The 25,881-nt window shown below is 37.4% G+C and overlaps 2 protein-coding genes across 3 annotated transcripts in view; one reads left to right on the top strand and one right to left on the bottom strand.

Moving 5' to 3' along the window:
• The window catches only part of LOC128889492 (LHFPL tetraspan subfamily member 2 protein), a 32,005-nt gene extending 24,749 nt beyond the window's left edge, over nucleotides 1–7,256 (top strand). The window contains exons 2-5 of the mRNA XM_054147167.1: nucleotides 269–449; nucleotides 1,754–2,026; nucleotides 3,051–3,164; nucleotides 5,611–7,256. Coding sequence (XP_054003142.1) covers nucleotides 320–449; nucleotides 1,754–2,026; nucleotides 3,051–3,164; nucleotides 5,611–5,753 — 660 coding nt within the window. The 5' untranslated portion in view covers nucleotides 269–319 and the 3' untranslated portion in view covers nucleotides 5,754–7,256. The remainder of the gene's footprint in view (nucleotides 1–268; nucleotides 450–1,753; nucleotides 2,027–3,050; nucleotides 3,165–5,610) is intronic.
• The window catches only part of LOC128889459 (uncharacterized), an 88,294-nt gene continuing 69,341 nt past the window's right edge, over nucleotides 6,929–25,881 (bottom strand). The window contains exons 8-14 of one of the 2 annotated variants that reach the window (XM_054147111.1): nucleotides 23,382–23,733; nucleotides 21,385–21,728; nucleotides 18,837–19,206; nucleotides 18,516–18,699; nucleotides 16,398–16,583; nucleotides 15,035–15,172; nucleotides 6,929–10,698 (exon numbers count right to left, since the gene is read on the bottom strand). In XM_054147111.1, the coding sequence (XP_054003086.1) occupies nucleotides 10,465–10,698; nucleotides 15,035–15,172; nucleotides 16,398–16,583; nucleotides 18,516–18,699; nucleotides 18,837–19,206; nucleotides 21,385–21,728; nucleotides 23,382–23,733 (1,808 nt within the window). In that variant the 3' untranslated portion in view covers nucleotides 6,929–10,464. Of the gene's footprint in view, nucleotides 10,699–15,034; nucleotides 15,173–16,397; nucleotides 16,584–18,515; nucleotides 18,766–18,836; nucleotides 19,207–21,384; nucleotides 21,729–23,381; nucleotides 23,734–25,881 lie in introns of both variants that reach the window. The other variant, XM_054147110.1, reaches the window with a different exon arrangement.

Here is a 25,881-nt window from a genome sequence, read left to right as displayed (position 1 = left end):
AAATGTATTCTACTCTGCAAATATTATGATATGAACTGTACTTTCAATGTCTATTATATTCTTCCATATTGTGTGTATTTTGTAATTTCTTGAACATCAAAATGTCCTATAAATACATAAAGATCTGCAGTTGACTAATGACTCTTGCGAACCGAGCTCATGCATTCTATAACATTTAAACAGCACCGCAATTCTCGCAGGTCTTTTAAGCGAAAAGTCGATATAGAAATACCATAGTGATCCAACGTGTGCCTTAAATATGTTTCAGGGGGAACCTTGAGTTCGGAGGATGGCATAGATCCAACACTCAGCCGACAGCATGTGCTATGTGATAGTCACTGGCCGTAGCTTGCTGTGGACGCTTCTGTCCTTAGTGGCGTTAATGGCAGTTTTATCGGGCCTCATCACTCCCAAATGGCTCGTTGGTCCACGGACGATTAAAGATACAAGTAAGTATCTTCTCTTTCTTAATTCTTACGGACAACATTGTCTTCTGGCTGACAGACAACCATTACTCGCTTCCCCGAAGACCTGCGATGCTTGAATAATCAGTATTTATGACGTGGGTTTAAATATTAATGACTCGTATCCACACACGTGTTCACCCATGATCTGACCTAAAATGAAAAGCTACGTTAGTAGAAAGACTCGTGACGCGCCTGGTTCTCTGCAAACGAGGAAGCTTAAGAATAATAAATGAAGTCGTTTGTGGCCCTCCAAGCATGAAGCTTAGTGGAACGTTTTCGGCCTATAGTCTCGGTTCGATAGAATGATAAAAATATACTTTTCTGAAATTTATATTGGAAGAATTTAATATAGGTGACTTGGACTTAATTGTTTAATTGATTTGGTTTAATAATTAAGATGTTTGATTGATTTTCAATTGGATAAATGCAACCACTTTGAGCATTGTTATGTTAGATGTACAAAAGCAAACTGTAACAAATAAGAAATTAAAAATAATGGCAATGTATGCAATGAATAGTTTTGGCTCCATTACTCACTTTATGATAGAAATCGACATGCTTAATTGATTTTCAATTGGATAAATGCAACCACTTTGAGCACTATTATGTTAGATGTAGAAAGCAAACTATAATAAATTATAACAAATAAGAAAGTAAAAATAATAGCAACATATACAATGAATAGTTTTGGCTCCATTACTCACTTTATGATAGAAATTGACATGCTTAATTGATTTTCAATTGGAGAAATGCAACCACTTTGAGCATTGTTATGTTAGATGTACAGAAGCAAACTGTAACAAATAAGGAATTAAAAATAATGGCAATGTATGCAATAAATGTTTTTGGCGTCATTGCTCACTTTATAATAAAAAGTGACATGCTTCATTGATTTTCAATTGGGTAAGTGTAATAGTAATAATGTAAATGTAAATAAGTTACCCAATTGCGCACTGCCACGTTAAATGTAGAAAGCAAACTATAATGAACTATAAAATAAACGTAGAAAATAAAAATAATAGCAGTGTATGCAATAAATGTTTTTCAATGGGATAAATGTAATAGTAATAATGTAAATGTAAATAAAATAGCCAATTGATCATTGTTACGTTAAATGTAGAAAGCAAACTATAATGAACTATGTATATAACAAATGTAGAAAATAAAAATAATAGCAATGTATAAAATTTCTTCGGTTCTGAATAAAATTTTTATTTCATAATGTAGAAAATGAAGATAATAGATCTATGCATATAATAATCTACTGAAATCATGTTTCATCCCAGGAAATGGAACAGAGTTATATGTCCCGACAGTCGGCATTTTCAATCGTTGCATCAGACTGCATGGGAAGATGCACTGTGCCAATTTCAACATCGATGGCATCGCGACGGATTCCAGCGTCTTTCCAGCTTGCTGGAAAGCTTCTTACTTCTTCATGTCCCTTGGCTTGGCGATCATGTCTTTGACGGTGCTAGCGGCTCTGATTGGCTGCTGTATACAGAGCATCGGTAGGAAGAGCATCTTCAATTTGGCTGGGGTGGCGCAAGTAATTGCCGGTAATAATAATAATAATAATAATTAAGAATGACTTTCATAAAGTGAAGCTCCATCGTAATAGTAGCTTTTTAGGTATAAATTCAATCGTTTTTAACACTTTAACTACTGCTCTATTTAAAAAGAGTTTTACAATTTACAGTAGGGCGTTCGACAATAACATGTGTATATCAATATATTATTTACAGAGAGCCTAGATAAGGACTTTTTAATCCAAGTGTTTATCTCCTGGAATTTATTAAGTGTGTTTTTCGTTATGTATTTACAATGCCTAATTACTGGAAATAGACAAAGCTTGTCACATACATTCAATTAACTTTTTCACTATAAATATATATGTACATATATATTTGTAGTTGTATATGTATATTTATAACGAAACATTTATTCAGAAACATCATACCTATCATTTAATTTAGACAAATTTCTTCAATACAATATTTTATAGATGAATAAAGTTTATTCCTGTACATGTTTATAATCAAAGATTGATTTGGACACACCAAACTGAATATAAACACCTAGTAACAACATGCAGAAGTTAATTTCAGATTAGGTAAATATATAATAAATTAAGAAAGTTTTCTTCTACAATGTAATCTTTTTTCTAGATAGATCGGTAAATAATATGTTAATCTGTGCTGACATTAACTTGTGTATACGGATGCTAGGTATATCAAAATCCTTGCTTATTTTCTCAATTTGAGCGTTGTCAATAGACAACCAATATCACATGTGTTATTCACTGCAGTGAATAATATATTTTAGTGGATAAACAATGGAATTAAAAAACCTGATGAATTGGTTCCAGTCAGATGCCGGTTATATTGTTACTATACATAAAATTGTAGTCATTTTATTCTGAAAAGGATCTACATCATAATCGAAACATGAAGAATAGTTGAATAAGGGCCTGGAAGGCTATTACTATAACGGAGTCTTAATAATAATAATTATGTTGCAACATCAATCTTGAACTTCGTAGGGATTTTGATTTTTCAGCTAACACTTTGTTCTTGTTAACAGGAATATCGTATCTCCTGGGGATGATTTTGTATCCTGCTGGCTGGGGAGCGGAGAGAGTTCAGAGGATTTGTGGCCCCGAATCGGATGCTTTCTACATTGCTGACTGCACTCTTGGTAAACATATACTCACTATGGTTATGCATAATTATCGATCACATCTTCGAGTAGAAATGAAGTAATTATGATGAAAACATCCCTGAAAAGTCTCGATGCAATGATTGCTTGATATTCTGACTCGCAAACTAAATTCGAATGCAATACATCACGATCTAATACTGGAGATGTATAATGAAACAGGCGCCATAGAATATGTTACAGGAGAACAATGTGATAAATCATTGGAAATGTATTATATTAATTAATTTTTTTCTCTTATGGCAGTAATATTAACATGTGGTACCCTTAGTCACGTAATGACAATACTACGCCCTGCGCACACTCTCTCGCCCTCTTGTCCTAATACGAGAATTGGGGGGAGGGGGGATAGCCACACAAAACCTTGTTCGCTCAAATTCGAGATGGCAACCGAATTAACAAACCAGCTAGTATTGGTTGCCGCATACCGGGGGCATCCCTGCGCCTATGAGATAGCAACCTAACCGACAAACTAGCTAGCATAGGTTGTCGCATGAAAGAGGCACATCTGCGCCTACGGTACGGCATCCGAACCGACAAACCGGCTAGCGTTGTTTACCGAATCAAAGGGGCATACTTTCGTTCAGGGTGCGCCAATCACCAGTAACTGACTAACTTTTCGCTAACTTCATTCAGGCAGCGTTAGTCACCAATGACTTACCACTAACTTTTCCGATCACTAACCTTTCGGTTCGCATTTGGAAACCTCCTCACACCTGGTAACACCTTCTAATGCCTTTTAATATCTCCTAACAACTCCGAACAACTCCTAACAATTACCGACATATCTTGACACCTCCTAATACCTTTTAATACTTCCTGACACCTCCTAATACCTTTTAATACTTCCTGACACCTCCTAACAAACTTTGACATCTCCTAAATTCTCCTAACATCTCCTAACAAATCCTAACAATTACTAACATATCCTGACACACCCTAAAACCATCATACATCTACTAACACCTACGGACGCTGATACAATAAGGTAAGTTTCAAGATAAAATTAAAAATTGACCTACATCATCGAAACTCACTGAGTTCTTCTGATACCAGGAGTAAAAATCCGACATTTCCCATCACAATTTTGAGCGGGGCGATTTGCAATATTGTTGAAGTTGCCGCTGCTTAAAATTCTACAAAGTTGCAAATTGCTTCGCTCAAAAGTACAACAATGTTGCAAAGTCGAGTCGATTTTTCGGATTTTGTCTCATTGCAACTTTGTTGCAATTTTGAGCGGCGCAATCTCCAAAAATTTGCAACATTGTTGCAAATAGCTGCTCGCCCACAGAATTCAACAAAGTTGCAAGTTCAACAATGTTGCAAATCGCTTTTCGCAGGAATTCAACAAAGTTGCAAATCGCTCTGCTCGGGGGCTCGACAAAGTTCCTAGTTCAACATTGTTGCAAATCGCTTCCCGCAGAGTTCAACAATGTTGCAAAACGTTTCTTACAGGAATTCAACAAAGTTGCAAAATGCTCATCGCGGAATTACACAAAGTTGCAAATCGCTTCCTGCGGAATTCAACAAAGTTGCAAATTCAACATTGTTGCAAACCGCTCCGCTCGGAGTTCAACAATGTTGCAAATCGCTCGATGTTGATCTTGCAACATTGTTAAATTCTGCGGGAAGCGATTTGCAACATTGTTGAACTCCTGTGGGGAGCGATTTGCAACTTTATTGAACTCCCGCGTGGAGCAAATTGCAACGTTATTAAACCGGGAAATATCACAGATGTGAGGCGAAATTATAGGGAAATATCAGAGAAATGAGGGGAAATTATAGGGAAATGTTCCAGGAAGTGAAGGGAAATATACCAGGAAATGGAGGAATATTAAAGGGAAATATGTAAGCTAATGGAGGGAAATTAAAGGGAAATATACCAGGAAATGGAGGAATATTAAAGGGAAATATATAAGCTAATGGAGGGAAATTAAAGGGAAATATACCAGGAAATGGAGGAGGTGTTAAAGGGAAATGTGTAAGGAAATGAAGGGAAATTAATGAAAAATATACTAGAAAATGGATGGAAATTATAGGGAAATGTATCAGGAAGTGAAAGGAAATATACCAGGAAATGGAGGGAAATTAAAGGGAAGTGTGCCAGGAAATGAAGGGGAATTAAAGGGAAAATTCCCACGATGCTGTATATTACGTCATTCTTCATGAGTTATTAGGAGATGTTAACACTTTGCCGGCCGCACTGTTTTTAAACATTTCTTCGCTTGGCGCCGGCACCACTAACTCTGTTTCTTCGCTTGTCGCCGGCTGTTGTCAGGCAATACTTTGCGAAGGTCACCACTGTGGTGTTGCCAGACTTCATAGTGTTAAAATATGTTAGAAGGCGTTAAGAGATGTTAGTTGATACGTATCGGATTTCCTTCGTGCCACCTCTTCACATATCATGTTCTCCTGATACTTTCAGGTTGGGCCTTCTACAGCGCCATGATAGGGGTTGGACTTACCTTCGTATGCGCGGTGATCAGTGGTCAAGCAGAGAAGTCCACGGCAAGCGATAAGGTCCAAGATAAAATGAACGAAGGCAAAACTTTGATCTGTCTTGCGTGAAACCAAGGAAATGAATGTACTTAATTTCGTTTGTGCTTCTAAGACAATATTGCGAGGACCAAAAAGAGCCAAGAGTTTGAAACGCAAAGATTTCCTTCTTCCCCATTGAGTCGACAGACCAAGGCAAGAGGAAAGGAATAAATTCGTCGTGGGACGAAGTTCGACTTCTTACCGAGCATATTCGAGGTCGATTACTGTGATGGAGTCATCGGGAGTTGTCAAACCTTTGCTCCATAGAGTACTTATCGCGGAAGCGAATTTTTCTGTGCCAATACGATTATCACGTCACCGAATGAATATTTGGTTCTTCATGGACGATAGGAAATAATATTACAGTCATGTTAAAAGACGTACAGTTTTATATCTTTTTACCGATAACTTTTATAGTCTGTTTTATAAGATCTACACAAGGTGAATATTTTTAATAAATAAGGTATCATAAAGAACTTGTACTACTGCATAAAGAAAAAATAAAATGTCGATGATGCTGGAAAATGATTTGTTATTCGTCTTTAGTCTTCTTGTATCATATAAAACATTACTGCAATTTTGTAATTATTAGTCAACAGATGCAGGATATTTTCGAAAACCTAATTATTGAGTCTTATGCAGTTTAAACAGCTGTATAACGTGATATTTTTGTAATATGTTGTATGTAATATTACAATAAAATATCACTGTAAAATTTATTCACAAACATTCTATTCGATTTTGAGGCCAATCAATTTTACGACAAAAGTTTGTAGCTACTCAAATTTTTAATTGTTAGTCAACAAATGCAGAATTTGATCGAAAACTAATTACAGTGTTTTTTATGCAGATTGAAAAGTTATATAAAGTTGTATTTTTTTTTTTTGTAATGTTACATTAAAATATCACTATATTGGGGCCAACAAATTGTCCACGACTGTATACAGTACTGTTTGAAAATATTTCTCATTAAAATCTTTTATATAAATTAAGAATAAAATCTTTTCCCATAGTAAATCTGATTTTATCATTAATATTTAAGGAAGTTATACAAGAAAAATCAATTGGGAGTTCGACTTTGGTCACTTTCTTCTACCATAATATTTCAACCACATATTCCGAAACATTCTCCAAACATTCTTCAAACATTCTTCAATAACATGACACACCGGTTCTTGGTTTGTCATAATAACTCCCACGCAGTCTGTTCTTTATTTTCGTTTGTATTAATTCATTGAGAACAAGTGTATCGACAGCTTAATAGTACCTAATAAATAAATAATCATAACTGTTCATCCGCGTAAAAAAATGGAGAACGTCCGACGATCGGACGCGTTTGTTCGGACCCTCGAGCCGTTCTCGAACGATAAGTAAAGAAATTTGCGATTCTTGTCGTTTCCGGAGAGCTGATTCCCGCGTAAATGGGGCGAAGACTTTCGCTGTAAAGAAGCGAAGGAGACGAACGTTAAAAAATAAGCATAAAACCGGTAATTGTGTGGTCATGGCGATTCTCCTCGTACACTTTGGATCGGTCCGTTAAAAAGTTCGGCGACGCACGGGGTCACTAAGAAAAAAGCGACGGGGAAACTGTTCTGAATATAAATTACTACGTGGATCGAGGCGAGGCCCTAAATACGGAATATACACGTAAAATACATCGAGAGAGGGGGCAAAACTCAGACGAAGAGGGAAACAGGATGAAAGGAATCTAAGGATTCGATGCTGGAGGCTGTTATGCGCATACATCTGATTTCGGTAGATTACGCGAATTGCTAGCTTCCAGTCGCTCGTTTTCCTCCAGTCGCATTCGTTATTCTCTCTCACGCTTATATACAGTCGCTCGCGGCACAATCTTGCTGCACACGCTCGCTGCATTATAAAAAAAAGAGAATCGATAGCTACTTTTATCGGGAGATGATAACAGAAAAATCTCAGATCGACTCGCTACGAATAATTCTAGTCGTTTGATCGTCGCCGAATTCTTTGATGAGCAGATAAATGAGAACGAAATGAAACGTTCCTCTTCCCCGTTCGAACGAAATTACTGTTAACGTGATTGAAATAGAAGCTTGGAAACCCACGCGACTCTCCGTTTCATTCTCATTCATCGACGCCAGAGATGGACAAAATTGTTATTCACGTCGGAATTTTGAATAACGACTACAAAAGTAAAAATAATAATATTCGATCCGTTATCTTCTTTTAAACTCTGCCGTGAGCTCGAACAGATTAAGAACCACTGCTTTAATTACACCTTCTGCTCAATTACCGAATACTTCTTAAAATTAACGAGGAGACCTAAACTATCGGGCGTGTCGAGACCATCTCTCTACGGGAATGTCAACTTAGACAAACGATTAGGACTTTAAAAACTTTGCCTTTCGCGAAATGTACTCTGGCGAAATCAATTCGTAATTATGCTAAATGTTTGGGCTAAATTTTTCTATGGGAAACGTTGACACGACGAAAAATAGTACTCGATTTAAAAGAATAGCGTCACGCATTACGGAAACAGTACTGGTGGCGAGTGTAATAGGAATACCTCTACTCGCATCTAGAAAATATAATCATTTTAGGATCACGACTGTTCGTCGATGTGTTACAACCGAAAACGTTAGGCGAGTACGATCGCTAATATAATATTGTAGGCTTTGCGATAATAGCGTCGCCTGATTCAAGGAAACGATCGATCAATGACGTAACAGATTCCGATGTTGTTCTAAGCAGATTGCTCGCAAAACCTGTCTTTGTCTTCGGATCCTTGATTCGGGCATTATCGCTAACGATTCACCAGCGATCGTCGACCGTTTTCCAATGCGATTCGCCGTCGTACAAATATAAACGAAGGTCGACAACAACGCGATATATGATCTGAAAGCATATCGATGTTATAAACAGAGTTAAAGAGGCATATGCCGACCTGTATGTGAGATTGTCCCACTACTAGAAAAAGAAGGGAGACCACGGTACCCTACCTATCTCTCTTTACTAAAGCATGAGTTGTTGAGTTGGCTCTGTATATTACGAATTTAAAAAACGGATACGGCTGTTACATTACTCATTCATACAATTTATATATTATATAATATATAAAATAATTATATGTGAATATATATAATATATATAATAATATAATATAATATAATATAATTATTATATATTATATAATACTAGTAACGAGAAAATATTACGAGAAAATAATTGAAAGCTAAGTGAATTAAATTGAATAGAGAGTTAATGTTTGCAAGGAGAAATTTAAATGTTCAGCACTTGTTCCCTAGACAAATACAGAGAGGGTACCACGGTTTTCTTTTTCTTTTTAGCTATGGTACGGGCGGAGGTCTGACTCCCATACTCTATCTATAATATCTCTATGCATGAAAGCCCTATTCGAGTAACGTTTGTTCATCTGCTTTCTTACATAAAAATTCCTATGGACAAGAGGCAGTCTCTGTGCCGTTTTTTCTCACTACCACGATTCTCTTTGATTGTTCAACATTTTTCCTATGCTTCTTTCGCTCGTCGTTCACGGGCAAGAATGCTTCTCGTGGCACGACAGTTTAAACAAAAGAAACCACGAAACAGAGAGTCAAAGAGTGTTCAACGTTACTGTGCTATTCCGTTCCGCGAAATGAACCGGATAAACATCGTAGAAAATCGAACGATAGCGTAAATCGATATTAAAACGTAACAAGATTAGCACGAAACATCACAGCGTGAAAATATCGAAGAGGAACGAAGGTGTAAGTGTAGGTCGAGAACACCGTATAATAAAATAGAAATTGTTCCAAAACATTTTAAAAATGTAAAGTCAATCTCCAAAAATTCGTAACTTCGTCGATTCGATAATATCTGTCGAATATGCAGGGTGTCCTACTAGAAAAAGGACACTCGTCCCTTTATTTTCATCGACACGAAACGATGTTTCAAACATAATTTTAATGGCTCCGAACGGTAAACACGGAGCTGCAAAAAATGCTTCACGATTCGGTTAATGATGTATGATTTAATGCACATCGATGTTTGTGACATGATGCAAAAGAAGAAAAGAATATATCGCACCTAAGAAAAGTAACATAACTCGCAAAATGTTTATTATTTAGAACAACATTTGTGGTACTTTTCCTATTGATAACACAACTTATCCCCTACACAATTTTATGATCAAGTATATGATATAGTTCTATAATTAATTTTCAAGTTGTGTCATTTTTCTTGCGAAGGTGCGATTTTCTGTCGAATGATATATCTGTGATTCAGAGAAGATGAAAAAAAAATATTCTAGTAGGGCACATTGTATACCGTGTGTGATCGAACTGCGGTGTTCCGCTGTAGGCAAAATGCTCGATTCTACCAACAACGCGAAGCGTATTTGATTGTAGTCGAAGCATGTCTGTAATTGTTTACAAGGCAACTCTCTACGGAACAGTCTGACGCATAATTTTCATCGCTTTACGCAACGAAACCCTCTAACTGTGGGCGTGCTGCACACAACGCGTATGTCGTTTCATAATACTATTCATCGGAAATTACAACATCGTCGATTCGGTAAATATCGCTGAGCGTGCGACGGGAATCAACGTTCTTTTTTTGTTTACTTCTTTTTTTTTTTTTTGTCGAAAAAGCATCGAGAATTGCGGGCCAACGCGCCTCGAAATCATCAAGCGTACAAGAGACAATCCATAGAAAATACCGCAATTTTGATCTGGCTCGAGGCAGAGCACAGGCCCTTTTTTTATCGTTACGTGTCGGGGGCAAAGATCTTGACGGTATCCTCGGAATTTTGCGCGTTGGAGCGCATCGCGCGCCTTCGTTCCTCGATCAGCTGCCTTCGAGCCTGCTCTCTCGCCTCTCTCGCCTTTTTGTTCGCCTCGCTGTTGGCCGTGGATTTTGGTTTGTGGATGGGCGTAACGCGACGCTTGGGCGTGCTGCCATTCTGAGCCACGCCGGCCGCCGATTTCTTCTCCGGCACAGTCTGAAGCAAAGAAAAGCGTAAAATTTCCGGAGAACTAATTAATAGGATATTCTAATCTAGAGAAATGATTTTTAAGTATTCTTTTGGATTTTTTTAGTGTAAATCCATAAGGAATTTTGTTACGGGGAAGTAGATATATATATTTATACATATTTCGAGAACATATTAGGTGGACTGGATCTCGACACTCCTTTATCATTCATCAACTCATTGATTTTTATCCATCTGGCATTAAAGATTTGCACACTACATGGAAAAAGGCTATTGATAACGACGGTGATTACATAATTGATTAAAAATAGAGACTTATTAAGAATGTATTTGTTTGAATTTAATGTAAAAGAAGTGACTTTTCGTTACACCTAATATATAATTTATGTTTAACGAAAGAGAAGTATATCCCTTTTGAAAAAAGTATGTTCATAGCTGTCACTGCCTTCCATAGTGTTCATAATTCTAATTCTACTTGGACAAAAGTATTACGTTGTCCCGAAAGTTTCTTTCGTGAGTCGCATTCAATTATTTCCTGTGGCAGTGTTTATATAAATAGACAATCTAATTTCTTAGACAGTGATGCTGTAACAGTAATGAAGCGAAATGAATCGTACACAATTCAGTAATGTAACATAAAACATAAAATATTGTGTATATATTAATTATTAATAAAACGAAAGAAATTTTCGGGACAACCTAATAGTATTCTCTAGTCGTTCCAAAAGAAGTTAAATTAAAAATATTCATTAACAGATATATCGAAACACACAGTTCTAACAAATATTCACAATTTATTCAATTTTTGTTATTCATTCGAAATTTTAAATCATTTAGTAAACTAGAACTTGAGATCTAATAGCAACCATTTGAAAAAATACGAGGAAATCGCGTTTACAGATTTTCATACCAGATACATATATTTATATACCGTTGTCTTTCGACGTCTGTAACTTCATTAATTTTCTGAATTTAACAAAACCCTATGGAGGGTATATATTTATACAAGATCTACATTTTGAGATAATGCCAAAAGAACATAGATTTTTTAAAGTTCTAGATCAGAATACCCTCTTAATCTTTGCGGACGATTCACTGCATACATGTTCAATTCAATGCATGGAAAAGTGACACAGTGCGAGTCTTAATTTAGCGTGAGATTAATTCTAGAAGAATTTGGAAGAGCGATTGTTAGTCTATTCGTGGAGCTTGCAACTATGCTCGGTGACTGAAATACTGGGTCATTAGGAAAGTTCATAGTGTTCTCCAATAGATGAGGATATTATTTATCTCATTGCGTATGGATTACGATGTCTCGTATATACATATAGCGAATTGAACTTTGCAGAATCCCGTTTGAACATTTTTTAAATGAAAAATTAAAGTAACATCAGAAATGTCTTGAAAATAGAATCGGAAAGCTATCCATTACATGATAACTTATAAATGTTTAGATTACCGAAAAGAGTAAAATACGTAAGTACAAATACAACAAATGTTAATGTTACGTTCATAATTTTATCATCGAGAAAAGATTAACAATCGCTCCTGACACGTAGAATAAACATCAAGGAAGAAAGGATAAACATTAGTAGGAAAGGATAAGTTAACAAACAAGGGAAACATACTTTGGGAAAGGGCGTTCCTCCTCGAGCTTCCTTCGTAACTCTACCATCAGGATTCCTGCTTCTACGCTAGGTTCTCTGTGTCGGCGCTTTGACAGGAATGAATAGGAACAAACGGAGGCAGGAAGATACTCCCGAGGACACGTTTATTCCACAAATGCAACAAGATATACATCGGATCGCGGTCGGTCGTTAAAAACCTAATAATTGTACAAGACCCTCGGGTCCAGGAGGCAGTTATTGCACGAGCCAACTTTGAGAAGCATAAGAAATAGACTTAGGACACCATATACGTACAAATACAATAGTAATCGACAAAGGGTTCGATTCGATTTCAGGAACACGCAGACATGTCTCATTTTGCCGGGGAAACTCTTGTTCGAGTGATTCGAGGAAGCATCGAAAGTCATGGGGAAAAGTTGCGCGTACTTTAAGTCCTCCAAGCAACGAGTTACGTTAAGTTTCCTTTTTAATGGCCAGTACCTGTCGAAATCGACATTCTTAACGTTCTCGTTGGTATTTAAACAGCGTAACGGACGAACGGTGATATCAGAACACACATGCTGCGAGATATCCAAGATAATGTTCTTGAAAGACTCGATGCTTTTCGTGATCAGACCGTAACTCAGCTTCTTGATGCTCGTGAAGCGACTCTTCCATTTCTGACAACTGTTTTCGGATACTCGAGACACGATCGGAGAATTCATGGATTCGAAGGACATCAGAGCGGACAGGAAGCTCTCGATATCCGATTCTTTGTCGGACCAACTCACGATACTATTCGCAATGTTCGTAACGAGAGTATACTGATTCTTCGCGTTTGCCGAGCGGGGCGTGATCAAACACTGAACCTCGCTGTCGTGCACGAAATCGGTAATATCGCTCGTGGTGGCGGTGTTGCGTAAATTTAATACATTTAAATTTGGAACGTGAAAATTCTCCAGGGAAAGATTAGGCATGGTTCCGCGAGAAACGACCTCCTTTGGCAGTTTTCCACCTTCGTGGTTCTTGAAACGTTTCCTCTTTTTGTCGTAAATCTTCGCCCGTTTCAATTTCTCCAACTTGGTCAAGGCAACAGAATTTGCCTGATTCTCCGCGTTGTACAGCTTTTTCAACTGACGCAGCGTCTCCTGAGACATTGGAACGAAAGGTTTCGACTCGCTCAAAGTCCAAACGACATTGTCCGACGACTCGTCAGGGTCTTTTATTTCCCATTCGACTTTCTTTGGAGGATCTTTTGATCGATGGACTTGCTTCTTCTTGGCCCACGTTCCGGACAAAGCGTGATTTTCCTTCGACCCGTTGGGTGTCGAACGAGGTTTGTGTTTGTCGTTCGAAGCATCAAGATTCGAAGATTCCCTAACAACGGGGATATTACTTTTGCACGCACTACTTTTATCATAATTGTACGGAGAGTTCTGATTAATTTTTGAGACGTTCTTGTCACGATTGTTGTTACTTTTACATGCCTGAGGTTTAGTTACGTTTGTAATTGAAGATGATTTTCCATGTTTAGATCGGCCTATGGGATTCGTTCTTCTTTTCGACGTTCCGTGGAGTACATTTTCGTGTTTCAGAGGCGCCTTGATCATTTTCTCGGCATACCAATCAACTGCTGAACTTCTTTTGTTCAAGTCGTTCGAAAACGTGACACTGGAACCGGGCTTCTTAATAGTTTCCTTCTCAACATCGACTAGCGGAACTGGTCGCGTCTCGGAAATATCTTTAGAAGGGAACTTGTTCTTCCGCGACGGAGAAGTTTTTTCTTCGCTTGTTTTCCGAGGAAATACTGATATTGGACCGCGAGACTTGGATGGATCACTTTTCCAAGAGTTGCCTTCCGGTGTACTTGATCTCGTTCGCCAACAATTTCTTCTCTTCGTTCCGTTGTTGATATTTTCTCCAACGGGGCTGCAAGACTCGCCTTTCGACGAGATGTTTTCCTTTTCCACGTCGAAGCGCGAATCTTCCTTATCCGAAAGAAGCCTATTTTTGTCTTCTTTTGGGAGCTCTAGAATATCATGTTCCATCTTCTGTGGTTTATTAGCAACGGAGTCTACCGTCGTTTTCTTTTTCAATTCTTGCACTTGATCGAACAGGTCCGTCTCATTAGTTCCCCTTTCAAGTCCGATTTCAAAGCGAGAAGGCTCCCCTGCGAAGTAACGTCTAGCCGCGTCGAAGAGATCCGTGTCTCCGAAGAAATCTTTACGAGGCAACGAATCGTAAGTCTCGAATCGCGGATCTTTAAAAGCGAACGGATTCACGTCGGGTTGTAAAACGTCTACGTAATTAACGATACACGGAGTGGATGGATCAACAGTGAAGACATAATTTTCTGGAAACAGTATGTCGCCGACGCTCTCGGAAAGAAACAGTTGACCGTTTTCGTATTCTACGCCACGATCTTCGCAAGATTTTTCGTTCTCCAAACTTTGAGTTAAGACGCAAAACGCATCGTCGCATAATCGAGATTCGAACGAGTAGTCCACCGGCGCAAGAGACGGCTGCGCGTTCGAGAGAATCGTTTCCTTTGGCTCGTTAAACGTAGCACCGTTAAATCGAACGTGTTTATTGTTAACAAAATCTTTGCGATGATTTCTTTGAAAATGTTTCGTCGGTTTCGTTTTATCGAGTCTTCGGGTCTCTGGGGATGGGTGGGAATCTTTCTTGCGACGCTTCGGTGGAGAGGGTGTCGAAGGGTTAATGGAGTCTGAACATACCTCTTGCCATTGGGAACTTCGTAACTTGTCGATCTGTTCGAAGAGCTCGTTTACTTGCACCACCTGCAGCATCACCATGTCCCAGAAGCCTGCCAAGTCCTCGTTCTTGGTTGGAAACTCCTCGCCTGGAACTTGATTCTGTAACAAAGGAACGAATGTGTAAGAAGTATGAGAAAGATGTTCAATGTTAACGAATATACATCCGTTTGGAAGAATTGTATTAGATTGAGTCATTAGTAGACTGCGAATTTTATGCATTTGCGAGGTACGATAATATAAGAAACATACATAAAATGTACGTAATGTATATTGGATATATTCTACAAGTATTAAAGTAATATTATTACTTCATTTTCTTTTATAAGTGCACGTATCATTTGGTCATGCTTAGCATGTATTTATTATATTACTTTATATTATAAATGCATCAAATCCGCAGTCTAGTCGTAAGTAGTTAATATATTCTTATAGGAGGCGGTATTGGACTTCTTTGGGCAGAAGACAACGAAATTTTATCAACGAGGAATTTTTTGTTGCGATTACATTGGCAAAGTATTGTCAAAAATAATGGCGAATACGAAAAAGTAGGCTTTTATCTAATTCTTAAAATGTATCAAAACTTATGACTCAAGCTAATATCGTGTTGATTACATTAACCATTTTACGAGTGAGAATTTCGGGAAATTATACACGATTTGCGAGTAAGCTATATTTGATAAGTTAACGCATTGTTGACCAGTCACGAGTTAACTCGTGTTTCCATTTGCATTATCTACTTCAATTTATGAAGCCCAGGGCGACATAGAATATTGCAAAAGCTTTGCTCATCGTGTTTAGTCCTGTCGGTTTTTGTTTCTTTGTTACCAATAGAATATACTTTTCTCAGTATTTAGGTTTATGTCATCCAGTAGTTTATATTACATTCAATTACGAAATAATAGCCGGTGCCATGAAGTCGCTTCTGTATAAAATTGCTGGTCAACAATGTATTAACCAGCGTTTTATGTCAGTCAAATATAATGGAATAATCTAAAACTACGAGCGATATACAGAAGCTATTTTGTTTGAATGTCTTTAATCTCTTGAGGGATATTAACATATGTGCGTAAAATAATTTTGTAAATAAAAAAATACGCTGTCATTGTCACGAATACTATAAATACTACCTAGAGTTACAACAATGTACGGTAAATCGTTCCATTAAAAAGATAAAATCAGAAATATTGCCTCATTTTCACCCGCCTAACGATATTTCCTTCTTTGACGACGAGTCACGGAACATTATTTCGTTTATGTTTGGTAAATAACTATTATTAACGTGCGCATAAATTCAAATATAAACGATATTGACAAGGTAACTCACGATATTTTTCTGACAGAGTCCCTCGAATTGTAGCATCTTCTGCGAAGCCAGTAACCTTGCCTTGCCAGCAGCTGAGCGCAGTTTTCCGGCTGCCTCTTCCGGAAGTGCAACAGTATCGCTGTTGGTCAACTCCGCTTCCGCTGACGCGGCTAACAAGAGAAGCCTGTCTGTTTCCTGTTTCAGCAGCTGAAACAATTTACAAGAGAACATTAGCGAATCGCTTGATCTACAATAAAAATACAAACTTGGCGGAAAACTCTGTTCATTCGAGTTATTGTCACGTCTTGTTTATTTTACTTTTATTATTACATCTCGGATAACGATCCTAATCATGCATCACGCATTGTCAACACATTCACAAGTGAGCACATTACACTGATTTACAGCCAAAATGTACATTAAATGCCACTATTTTTCTTATGTATTTTGGCTCGCAAAACTGGAAATTCACATTTGAGAAAATTTTGTATGGATAAGTTTTCCAGATATGAATTTTCTATATAGTATTGAAATTCAATAATAAAAATGAACGAAATGAATTAAATAAACGTTTTCTTTAGAAATAGGAGAAAAATGCAAAAATAGAGTAAAATTTGAGTTTTAGTACCTTTCAATTCCTCATAACTCCGGTATTTATCCATACATTTTCTTACGTAAGAAAAATATAGTGGCATTGAATGTACAGAAATTCTTTTTCATTTTGTAAACCAAAATCAACTTCTTCGCAATCTTCTGGCCTTAACCTTATCGAAATCTTATAGGTCGATATGTAAATGCATGTAAAATAGCGCAAAATGTAGAATAATTATACAACTTGGTAGAAAAAGCATGGAAGTCGATATCCATATGGACAGGAATATCAGATTAATTGATTTTCTGGCATGTTCCTAGAACATGTACCTATTTTTAAGCGTTCGATAACTTCGACGCGTCTATAATACATTTCAAGTCTACGATTATGTCTGGTGTACTATATTTTGCTTCTACTAGGCTGGTAAGAGAATAGTATCGATTTTCATACATTTGAAATTTGCCTGTAACAATGTAACTGCAAGACGTATTTATTTAGAGCATTAGATGGAAGGGGTTTGTCTCAAAAGAAATTCAACTTGCAGTTGATGTATTAGGTTTTCCCAAAAGTTTCTTTCGTTTTATTAATAATTCATTCATACACAATATTTTATGTTTTATGTTACATTACAAAATTGTGTACAATTCATTTCACTCCATTACTGTTACAGCATCGATGTCTAAGAAATTAGATTGTCTATTTATATAAACACTGCCACAGAAAATAATTGAATGCAACTCACGAAAGGAACTTTTAGGACAACCTAATATTTAGCGCATCACGAAAGTCAGTCTTCATGTGGATATTGGAAAAAAGAATATGAAAATAGTGCCTCTAATTTTTATAAATATAGTAAATGTTATTTGTTCGTGATATAAATACATTTGAAATTTGAGTTTAACAATTGACATTATTTTCTTACTAACCTGATGCTTATAGTGTAATTGTCGTGTCGTAAGGAGTACTTATCTATAGTTAAGTGGATAGGGTACTCTAGAAGGCATGAAAAAGTTAATCTACATTAGAAGGCATAGAAGTTTGTATGATATCGAATAGGATATTCTAATTTAATACAACAACAGGGAACCTTTGTTTCAATTTAGTAGAACAACAGGGAACCAACTTTTATATAGTTGTCATGCAAACTTTTTGGAAATTGTTGCACAATGAGAAGGTGGTAAGGCTTTAGTTGTAATACTGCAAAAACTATGGCTCTGCACGGTATGGAGATTGCTCATGGTTTACTCTTCGAACATGCATCTATGTCACTAACCATTGATCTGATGTCGAATACATGATAAAGACATGCGAACAATTTTTAAACATACCCCTCTAAAATATCGTATTTTTTTACAAAAAATGTAACGGAGTTTTATAAGAAGAAAGTAGCTCTAGCCGTTTTAGGGATTTTTGAATTCGTTAGTGATTGAGGGCTAGAACAATTCACGAAATATCATAAAATTTAAACAAAAATAAATCGATTTCTATAAATTTCTAGAGTAACCCTGCTCCCTAAATAAAATGTAATCATTAAATTAAATACGTACTTTCAAGTAATAATGGCCATCCTTCTCCTCAGCTTTCTCGGCTTTCTGAGCCTGCTTGGCCACGTTCGTCGAACTGGCGCTCGGTTCCAGGACAGGTAGGACAACCTTCGGCGCAGCTGGCTGCTGATCTGGAATGCTGGCCGTGCTGGAGTTCAACTTTTGCGTTTTGTTCTCCCCGATGCCTCTGTCCAAGTTCGAAGGCGTCAGTATTTTTGGTTTCTGCTCAGCCTTCCGCGAGACTGGCGTTACCCTGACGATCAAACAAGTCGAAATAACACCGTCGCGGACTCGTGTCCTCCGAACGTTTCCGACTCAACTCACCTCTGCAAGGGCTTCAGGATTTGCTCCGAGCCGTCGGTGGGTCTCCTAGGGCTCACCACCGGAAGCTGGGCTCGAAACTCTGGTCTCAAGTGTCTCAGTACCGGCAGATTCTTCAGGGACTCCTCCGTGTTCGCGTTGTCCGTCGAGACGTCGTTGTTGTTGCTGGACTTGTTGAAGCTGCTGTTGCTGGAGTTCAGTCTGGTGGTGCGTTTGAAGAAGAACTGGGCGGGTGCACCGGGGCCGTACAGCCGTTCTACGCGTTGCTGAATGAAGGATTTCTCGCTACTCGACGAATTGTTCAGGACCTGACTATCCGATTCTACCGTCGAACCGTTTAATATACTCGTTTCGCTGAACGAAGCATTCGAAACTGCAAACCAGGAAAATGCGTATTAATCACTGCTACACATACAGTCAGGTCCATAAGTATTCGTGCCATATATGTCTATCGAAAAAATTTATCTAAATTAATACTAAACCTACCGACGTTTCATTTCTATCAGTTGTTATAATGATAGGACAAATGGCTAGTCTCAAAGACACTTTTTTTAATTAAATGGAAAATATGTCACGTGGTATTAAATTGAATAATGCATAAAACAATCGTGTACAATTCATACATAGCATATAAGAACTGTGGAAAATATTTCACGAGGTATTAAATTTAATAATATATGAAACAATCTTGTATAATTCATACATAGCATATAAGAACTGTATACAAGAGCTTGAAAATGGTCGTTTGACCGGTAGAGGTAGGTTTAGTATTAAAGGATAGGTTCGTCGTAAATATGTACACGAATAAATTTTATATGTGTATATACCTATAGTGAACAATTTTATTTGGAAATATTAAATCTACCATTTAATTTAAACAAATTTCTTCAATAGACATGGAGAGTACAAATATTTATGGAACTGACTGTATATAGCGGTCAGCTATTTAAAAGAGCTTGATGGTTTCGGCAATAAAATCGACTGACATTGTATAAAATTGATTCCCACATGCGAAAATAATAATTATTGGATATTCTGTATCGAATAAGAGTATTTTTTACTCACAAATAACGGGCATTTTATATCAATTAATTATAATAGGAAGGTAAATGACTCTATTACCAACCGGAGAAGAATTTAGTTATATAAAAATAGGTATTTTTATCTAGTATATAAAAATATTCGGGTGAAATATGAATTGTTCAAATTATTGAAATGTTTAGTTCCTGAATTATAGTTTCCAAATTAGTTTTATAGTCTTATCTGATCACTTACATGGAAATCATAATAAAAACTACATCTGATACGATGTCTCCTTTACTGACCAATTCTCAACTTCTACTATTTGTAACAATATTTAAGAAATGTTAATGACTTCGATCTATCTTATTATTGTGCATTTCATTCTTGTTAATTTGAGTAAGATGTTAACGTATTTACATATTTGTATTATAAAATTGATTGATTGACTTCAGAAATACCTATTTGTGAAACAAATCAATCAACGATTTCAAATTTATATATCAATTATTTATAATTGATGGTGCGTGTAATGTAAAGAAGGTTAACATATGTATGAAATAATGAATAAATACTTTTACTTCTAATGTCTGAACCTCGCGATTAATATGTTGTTCAATATGTCAAAATAAAATTAATTAAACATACAACTGGTCACTTAAGGCCAGGCAAATTTTTACAATAAATTATAACAAAATATGACAATCTTCATGCTAGAAAGTGGAAAATAAATAAACCCTAATTAATAGCGCGTTGTTTTTTTCTTGTGTTCATTTTTGATGAATCACTTTATCGTAACAATGTGATATCCACTCTTAGTTCTCCGCGTAGGTATTGGTATAGTAGTAATCTATTAAAAATGTCAGTTATTTATGTGTAAAAATTCAAGTTAATTTGATACAGTTTTCTATGACACTGACTATGTATTAATTATTAGCTTCACACGTAAAAAATTAATTTTATACAATATCAATCGATTTTATTGTCAACACCATCAATCGACCTTAATTATTTATTTACCATAAGCCTATTTATAGGTATTCTAATTACAGTGTTTACCTTTCAGAATTTATTAACACATTCGCGACCGCTGACCTGAATTCACGTCACTTCAAATTCTGTTCCTGATTATGAACAAATTTAGAAAATCTTTTTATTTTACACACTACATATTTATAACATTGATATATCAAATTATATTTTGCAATTTTTATCTTGGCCCTAACGATACAAATTCGCGATGTCCAGCTTCAGAATTTTATTACTTTCCTCGGTACTCGTTAAAAAATTAGTAACGTAAAATACCTACCATTCGCGAATGTGTTAATTGTGTTATTATTACAATACCCAATTCAAGGAAATAGATAAAGCTTTCGATAAACCTAGTACCATTATCTAATAAATGAATGCAAGCTTAAATTCATATACGCTATTCCAAATACACTGTTTCCAAATAGGCCGCTGGTTAAACCGTTAAATAGCTGTCTATCACTGTGCACCCACATAAATAATCAGAGCAACAGACACTTACGATTGGCGGTAGCTTGCTTTGGAGACGACCCTGTGAAATGGGACGAGAACGACTTATTTCGTTGACTACAGGACATCATTTGCGACATCCCTGGACTGCGTTTCGAAGGGGTGGTGGGTCGAATCGGGCTGACATCCGGGAACTGTGTATGCATGACGCCTTTGTCGACCACCGAGTAACCCTGACATATGCTCATCGAGCTCCTAGACTCCCTATAGGCCTCTACTTTGCACTCCTCCTTCAAACCGTTCGAGAAACCGTTTTGTCTATCCATCGCTAACGGCGAGATCGACTGACTCTTGGGTGGATAGGGATGCACCGGCACGTTGAGATTTTCGTTCGATCTGAAAATATCCAACCACTAACGACTTTAGAGAATGAGTCAGTAAACCCTCTTTTTTATTAAATTTAATTATACGCGAAATAAGTTGCTATACAGAGCTAGAATACAACGAGTTGTACTCCTGTTGTCAGCGAAACAGAAGATCAAAATAAAAGATTAAGATATACTGTTGTTAGCGAAACAAAAGATCAGGCTTTATCGGTAACAATGTTGATTATGCCAGACGTTAAATCGCCAAGTATTGGAATGAGTCATAAGTAATTGGCAGTGCAGTTGGTGGATCGTGGCAGTAAATAATTGGTTTGCCAAGTGTCGTTCCGGAGTTACTAGTCTTAGAAGCCAGGCCAAGGCAGATTGTTCATTGAAAGTTGACGAGAAAACGTTTTGAAAGTTGTGGAATAAAATTTTCGTTGATTGAATAGAGAATTGGCAGGAAAGATTGGGACGTGTATTGTTTGTTTACATCCTGAAAAACTGGATGAAGTTAGAAAGACGTTAGAAAGTTAGGTGTATATGGAATCGAAAGGAACAGGTTGGGATGAGTGTAACTATTGCACCTGTCTATATTCTGTCTATAAAAATGGCTCATTTATGGACAACTTTACCATGGAAGACGAAGAATGATAATATCTCTTAAGTCAGCCTTCGTGAAAAGAAGATTCTTTGTTATAATATGTGTGGTGGAATTTAGGTGGAATAATCCAGTATGCATTTCTGTTTTAGAAATTGAACCCTTAACGCTCCAAGCAGTGATGGGCAAAACGCTAGACTTCGAATAAATCTGAAGTTTACCGTTGTGTTTCTCTCGTTTCCTTCTTTGGAAAATATTCAACAGGAGAAATAAGACAAACATATCCGCAAACTTCAGATTTATTCGAAGCCTAGGGTTTATTCAAAGCCTAGGTGCCTCTCAATCACCACCGATGTGCAGCGTTCTGATCCGAATGTATTTTTGAGTCGTTACCGGTAATTATTTACAAATAAAAAATAATTTTCCTCACTCAGTTACGAGCGAACAGTAAAGACAGTCGGAGCTCAACCTGTTTTATCGTAAACTCAACTATTTTTCAATTACGTCGAGAAGAAAAATAAATTATCTTTGTGAGGAAAATATAGATAGTGTAGTATCAAAGAGCAAAAAACTATATTGCGTTTCTTGTAGTTTAAAATCTGACACTTAAAATCTTGCAAGTCAAAGTATGATGAGAATGAGGTCGATGAGAATATTGACGGTCGATATTCACAATTAACATTTGGAGTGTTAAGGGTTAATACTCTATGTAGCAATGAAGAATATAACATCAACTGAGTAAATTAACGTATTTATCAAAATTTTGTCAAATTTGGATTTAACATAGTTCATCTCTAAATATTGGATTTAGCATGAATGGGGCATACGCAGTCGAGAACACATTTGAAACGAGTATATGAATGTTTGTATTCAGCTAACTTCACTTGTCATTCGTCTCGCAAGTGTTATCGGATTGATATGTACAAGCGAAAGGTTATAATAAATTCTAATTAATTATCGGAAATTACATTGTGTCTGTGTGTCGTTCCATCCCACTAAAATTCCTAATAACAACACCAATATTCTGGGCCTAGACTCCCAAGCGAGACCCTCCGTGTATAATAAGTTCAAAGAGGTTCGTACCTGAAACCAGCCGGACTGGGGTCTCTCGAAATCAGTCTCGTTCCAGGACTGGTGCTGTTCCTCGATCGAAACCCTTCTCTCAGCTTGCTGTCGTACCTATTGATCCCTGAATAGCCGCTGATGCTACAGGCCAGGCCCAAGTAACTCGGTTTCTTCACTGTCAGCTGATCTGGCTCGGGACTGCTGCGATGACCATTGCTGACGTTCAACTTCTCATCTGGCGTCAGGTGGGACTTCTGCAGCGTATCGCTGTTACCGTTTGCGAGTTTTTCGGGGGACGACACCGAGTCACCGTTGCACGATAGATTCAAGCTGTGCAGGGTCTTCTTCGATATAGAGTCTACGGTGTTTTCTGGAAAGGAAAATCCTTTGTTGGAGGCCGCGAGTCTCGCTCTCTAATCGTCGAGAACGCCTATTTGTCTCGATTCTATTTATTAATCGTGACTTCCAATTGTCCCATGGAAGCGACCGACGCAGACTTCATCGACACCAGTGACGACAAATTCGAAAAATTGACAAATAAATAGCGACCTACACTGCGATGTTAGCACGTTGATCGCCACGTCATGGCTAACAGAAATTGGTTACAGGACTTTTCGGTAAGGAACTGACAAAATTCCAAAAGTGAGACGATAATGAAAATAAATATACATCGGGTTTGTGAATTAACCAGTTTAACAAATTGAATACCACGACAAATTGAATACCGAGACAAAGTTTTAACTATGTAGAAATTTTCATGTGTTCTAATCTGACAGCCAACGCGTGAAAGATTATCACGGAGGTATAAAGACCGTTCAATTTGAAGATTTATCAACTATAATGTGTGCTATTGTTCACATCGAGACGTGTATCGCGATCAATATTGGTGTCGGTGAAGTCTGTGCCAGTAATTTCCATGGGGCTCGAATTCAAGTCCCTGAACACTGATGCTTGATATGAAACCTTGACAAGCACGCAACGGCGACAACAACCCTTCCGTTTACACTTCGCGCACTCACGGATTACTTCAGCAACGAGATCCTTCGGTCGAGCGACTCGAACATATCAAAGTGGCACGATCCACCGCGAAAATACGAGCCAAATGAGTCCGCGATACAGCGTTGGGCAAAATGCGATCCATGATCGGTAGTTATCAACGATTGATGAATCGATAGCCACGATCAGCAAATAACCAGACGGCGTTAGCTTCGAAAGTATAGCTGTATCGTTAGTTTACCTAGCTTATGATTACAGGTTAACTCGACGATTGCAAGCGATTGTTATAAAAGCAATCGCGAGGTGATATCACTGCCCAACTCTGCCACGATGGAAGAGAGATCGAAGCGTGCGAAGACGGCTGAAACGATCGAAACGTGCCCGTTCGAAACGCGACACAGGAATAACCCTGGAACGGCGAGAGGTTGGCCGAGTCGCCGCGCAAAAGAGACGAACGCGTCTCAGCGGCTCCTCGTCTTCTTGGCACTGGTGTTAGAAAGAAGCACTACTCGGCGCTTGCTACGTGCGCTTGCGATCTAATTTCGATCGGCACCGAGCGAAAAGGAACGATCCGCGAGGTGATGGAGGGATCGGCGACCTTGAACGTTCCAAGATCGTCGCGGCTTAAATTCGCCGCGAGGGATGGTGGACGCTCTTCTCCGCGCGACCTTCCAAGCGTCAAGTCCAAAGTCATTAGACGACGAACTCAGAATTCCGGTGATTATACTTAAATCTCCTGCGGAACTCGTGAGATCGACGATGGTACCTCAACCCTTTGACGAGTACGGACGCACTGGTGCTTCCAAAGTTAGAGTACAAATCCACAACCGCAATCGTTTGTTAGCTGTCGGTTATATCTTTATTATTGAGTTTAAGATATTGTATCTTGATTTATTTCCATCTGTCCACTAAAGGAAATTACATTAATTAGAAGTGTCTGGCAATCTATGCGTGCCGATGTTCCATTGTGTGAATTTTAATACTTTGGAAGTAAGTACTCGTCTGATACAGTACGTTGTATTAGGTTGTCCCAAAAGTTTCTTCCATTTCATTAATAAGTAATACATACACAATATTTTACGTCTAATGTTACGTTATTAAATTGCGTACGATTCATTTTGCTCCATTACTTTTTTTTTTCGTTTTGTAGCTGTTTATTTTATTGTGGCCGCATTAACAATAAAGTCATTAGCGGTCACATATCATACAAGGTTAGTGAAAGATAGTACAGATGTGGTATTAACTTATATTACAGTACTATGGTATTTGCTCCGTTACTGTTATACAATATTAACATCTAATAAATTAGGTTGTCTATTTCTATAAACACTGCCACACAAAATAATTCAGTGCGAGTCACGGAAGAAACTTTTGGGACATCCTAATATTTTGCTGTTTTAAATATTTTATCAAATAATAGCATACAATAATTTTCAGATTCCACTTTCACTTAAAAATGAATATGATATGCAATATATACAGGGTGAGTCACCTAACGTTACTACCTCAAATATCTTTGGTG

The sequence above is a fragment of the Hylaeus anthracinus genome, unplaced genomic scaffold (assembly GCF_026225885.1).
Source record: "Hylaeus anthracinus isolate JK02 unplaced genomic scaffold, UHH_iyHylAnth1.0_haploid 11997, whole genome shotgun sequence".
NCBI lineage: Eukaryota > Metazoa > Arthropoda > Insecta > Hymenoptera > Colletidae > Hylaeus > Hylaeus anthracinus.
Note: the sequence above shows the minus strand (reverse complement) of the source record. Positions and strands in the feature narration are given on the sequence as shown.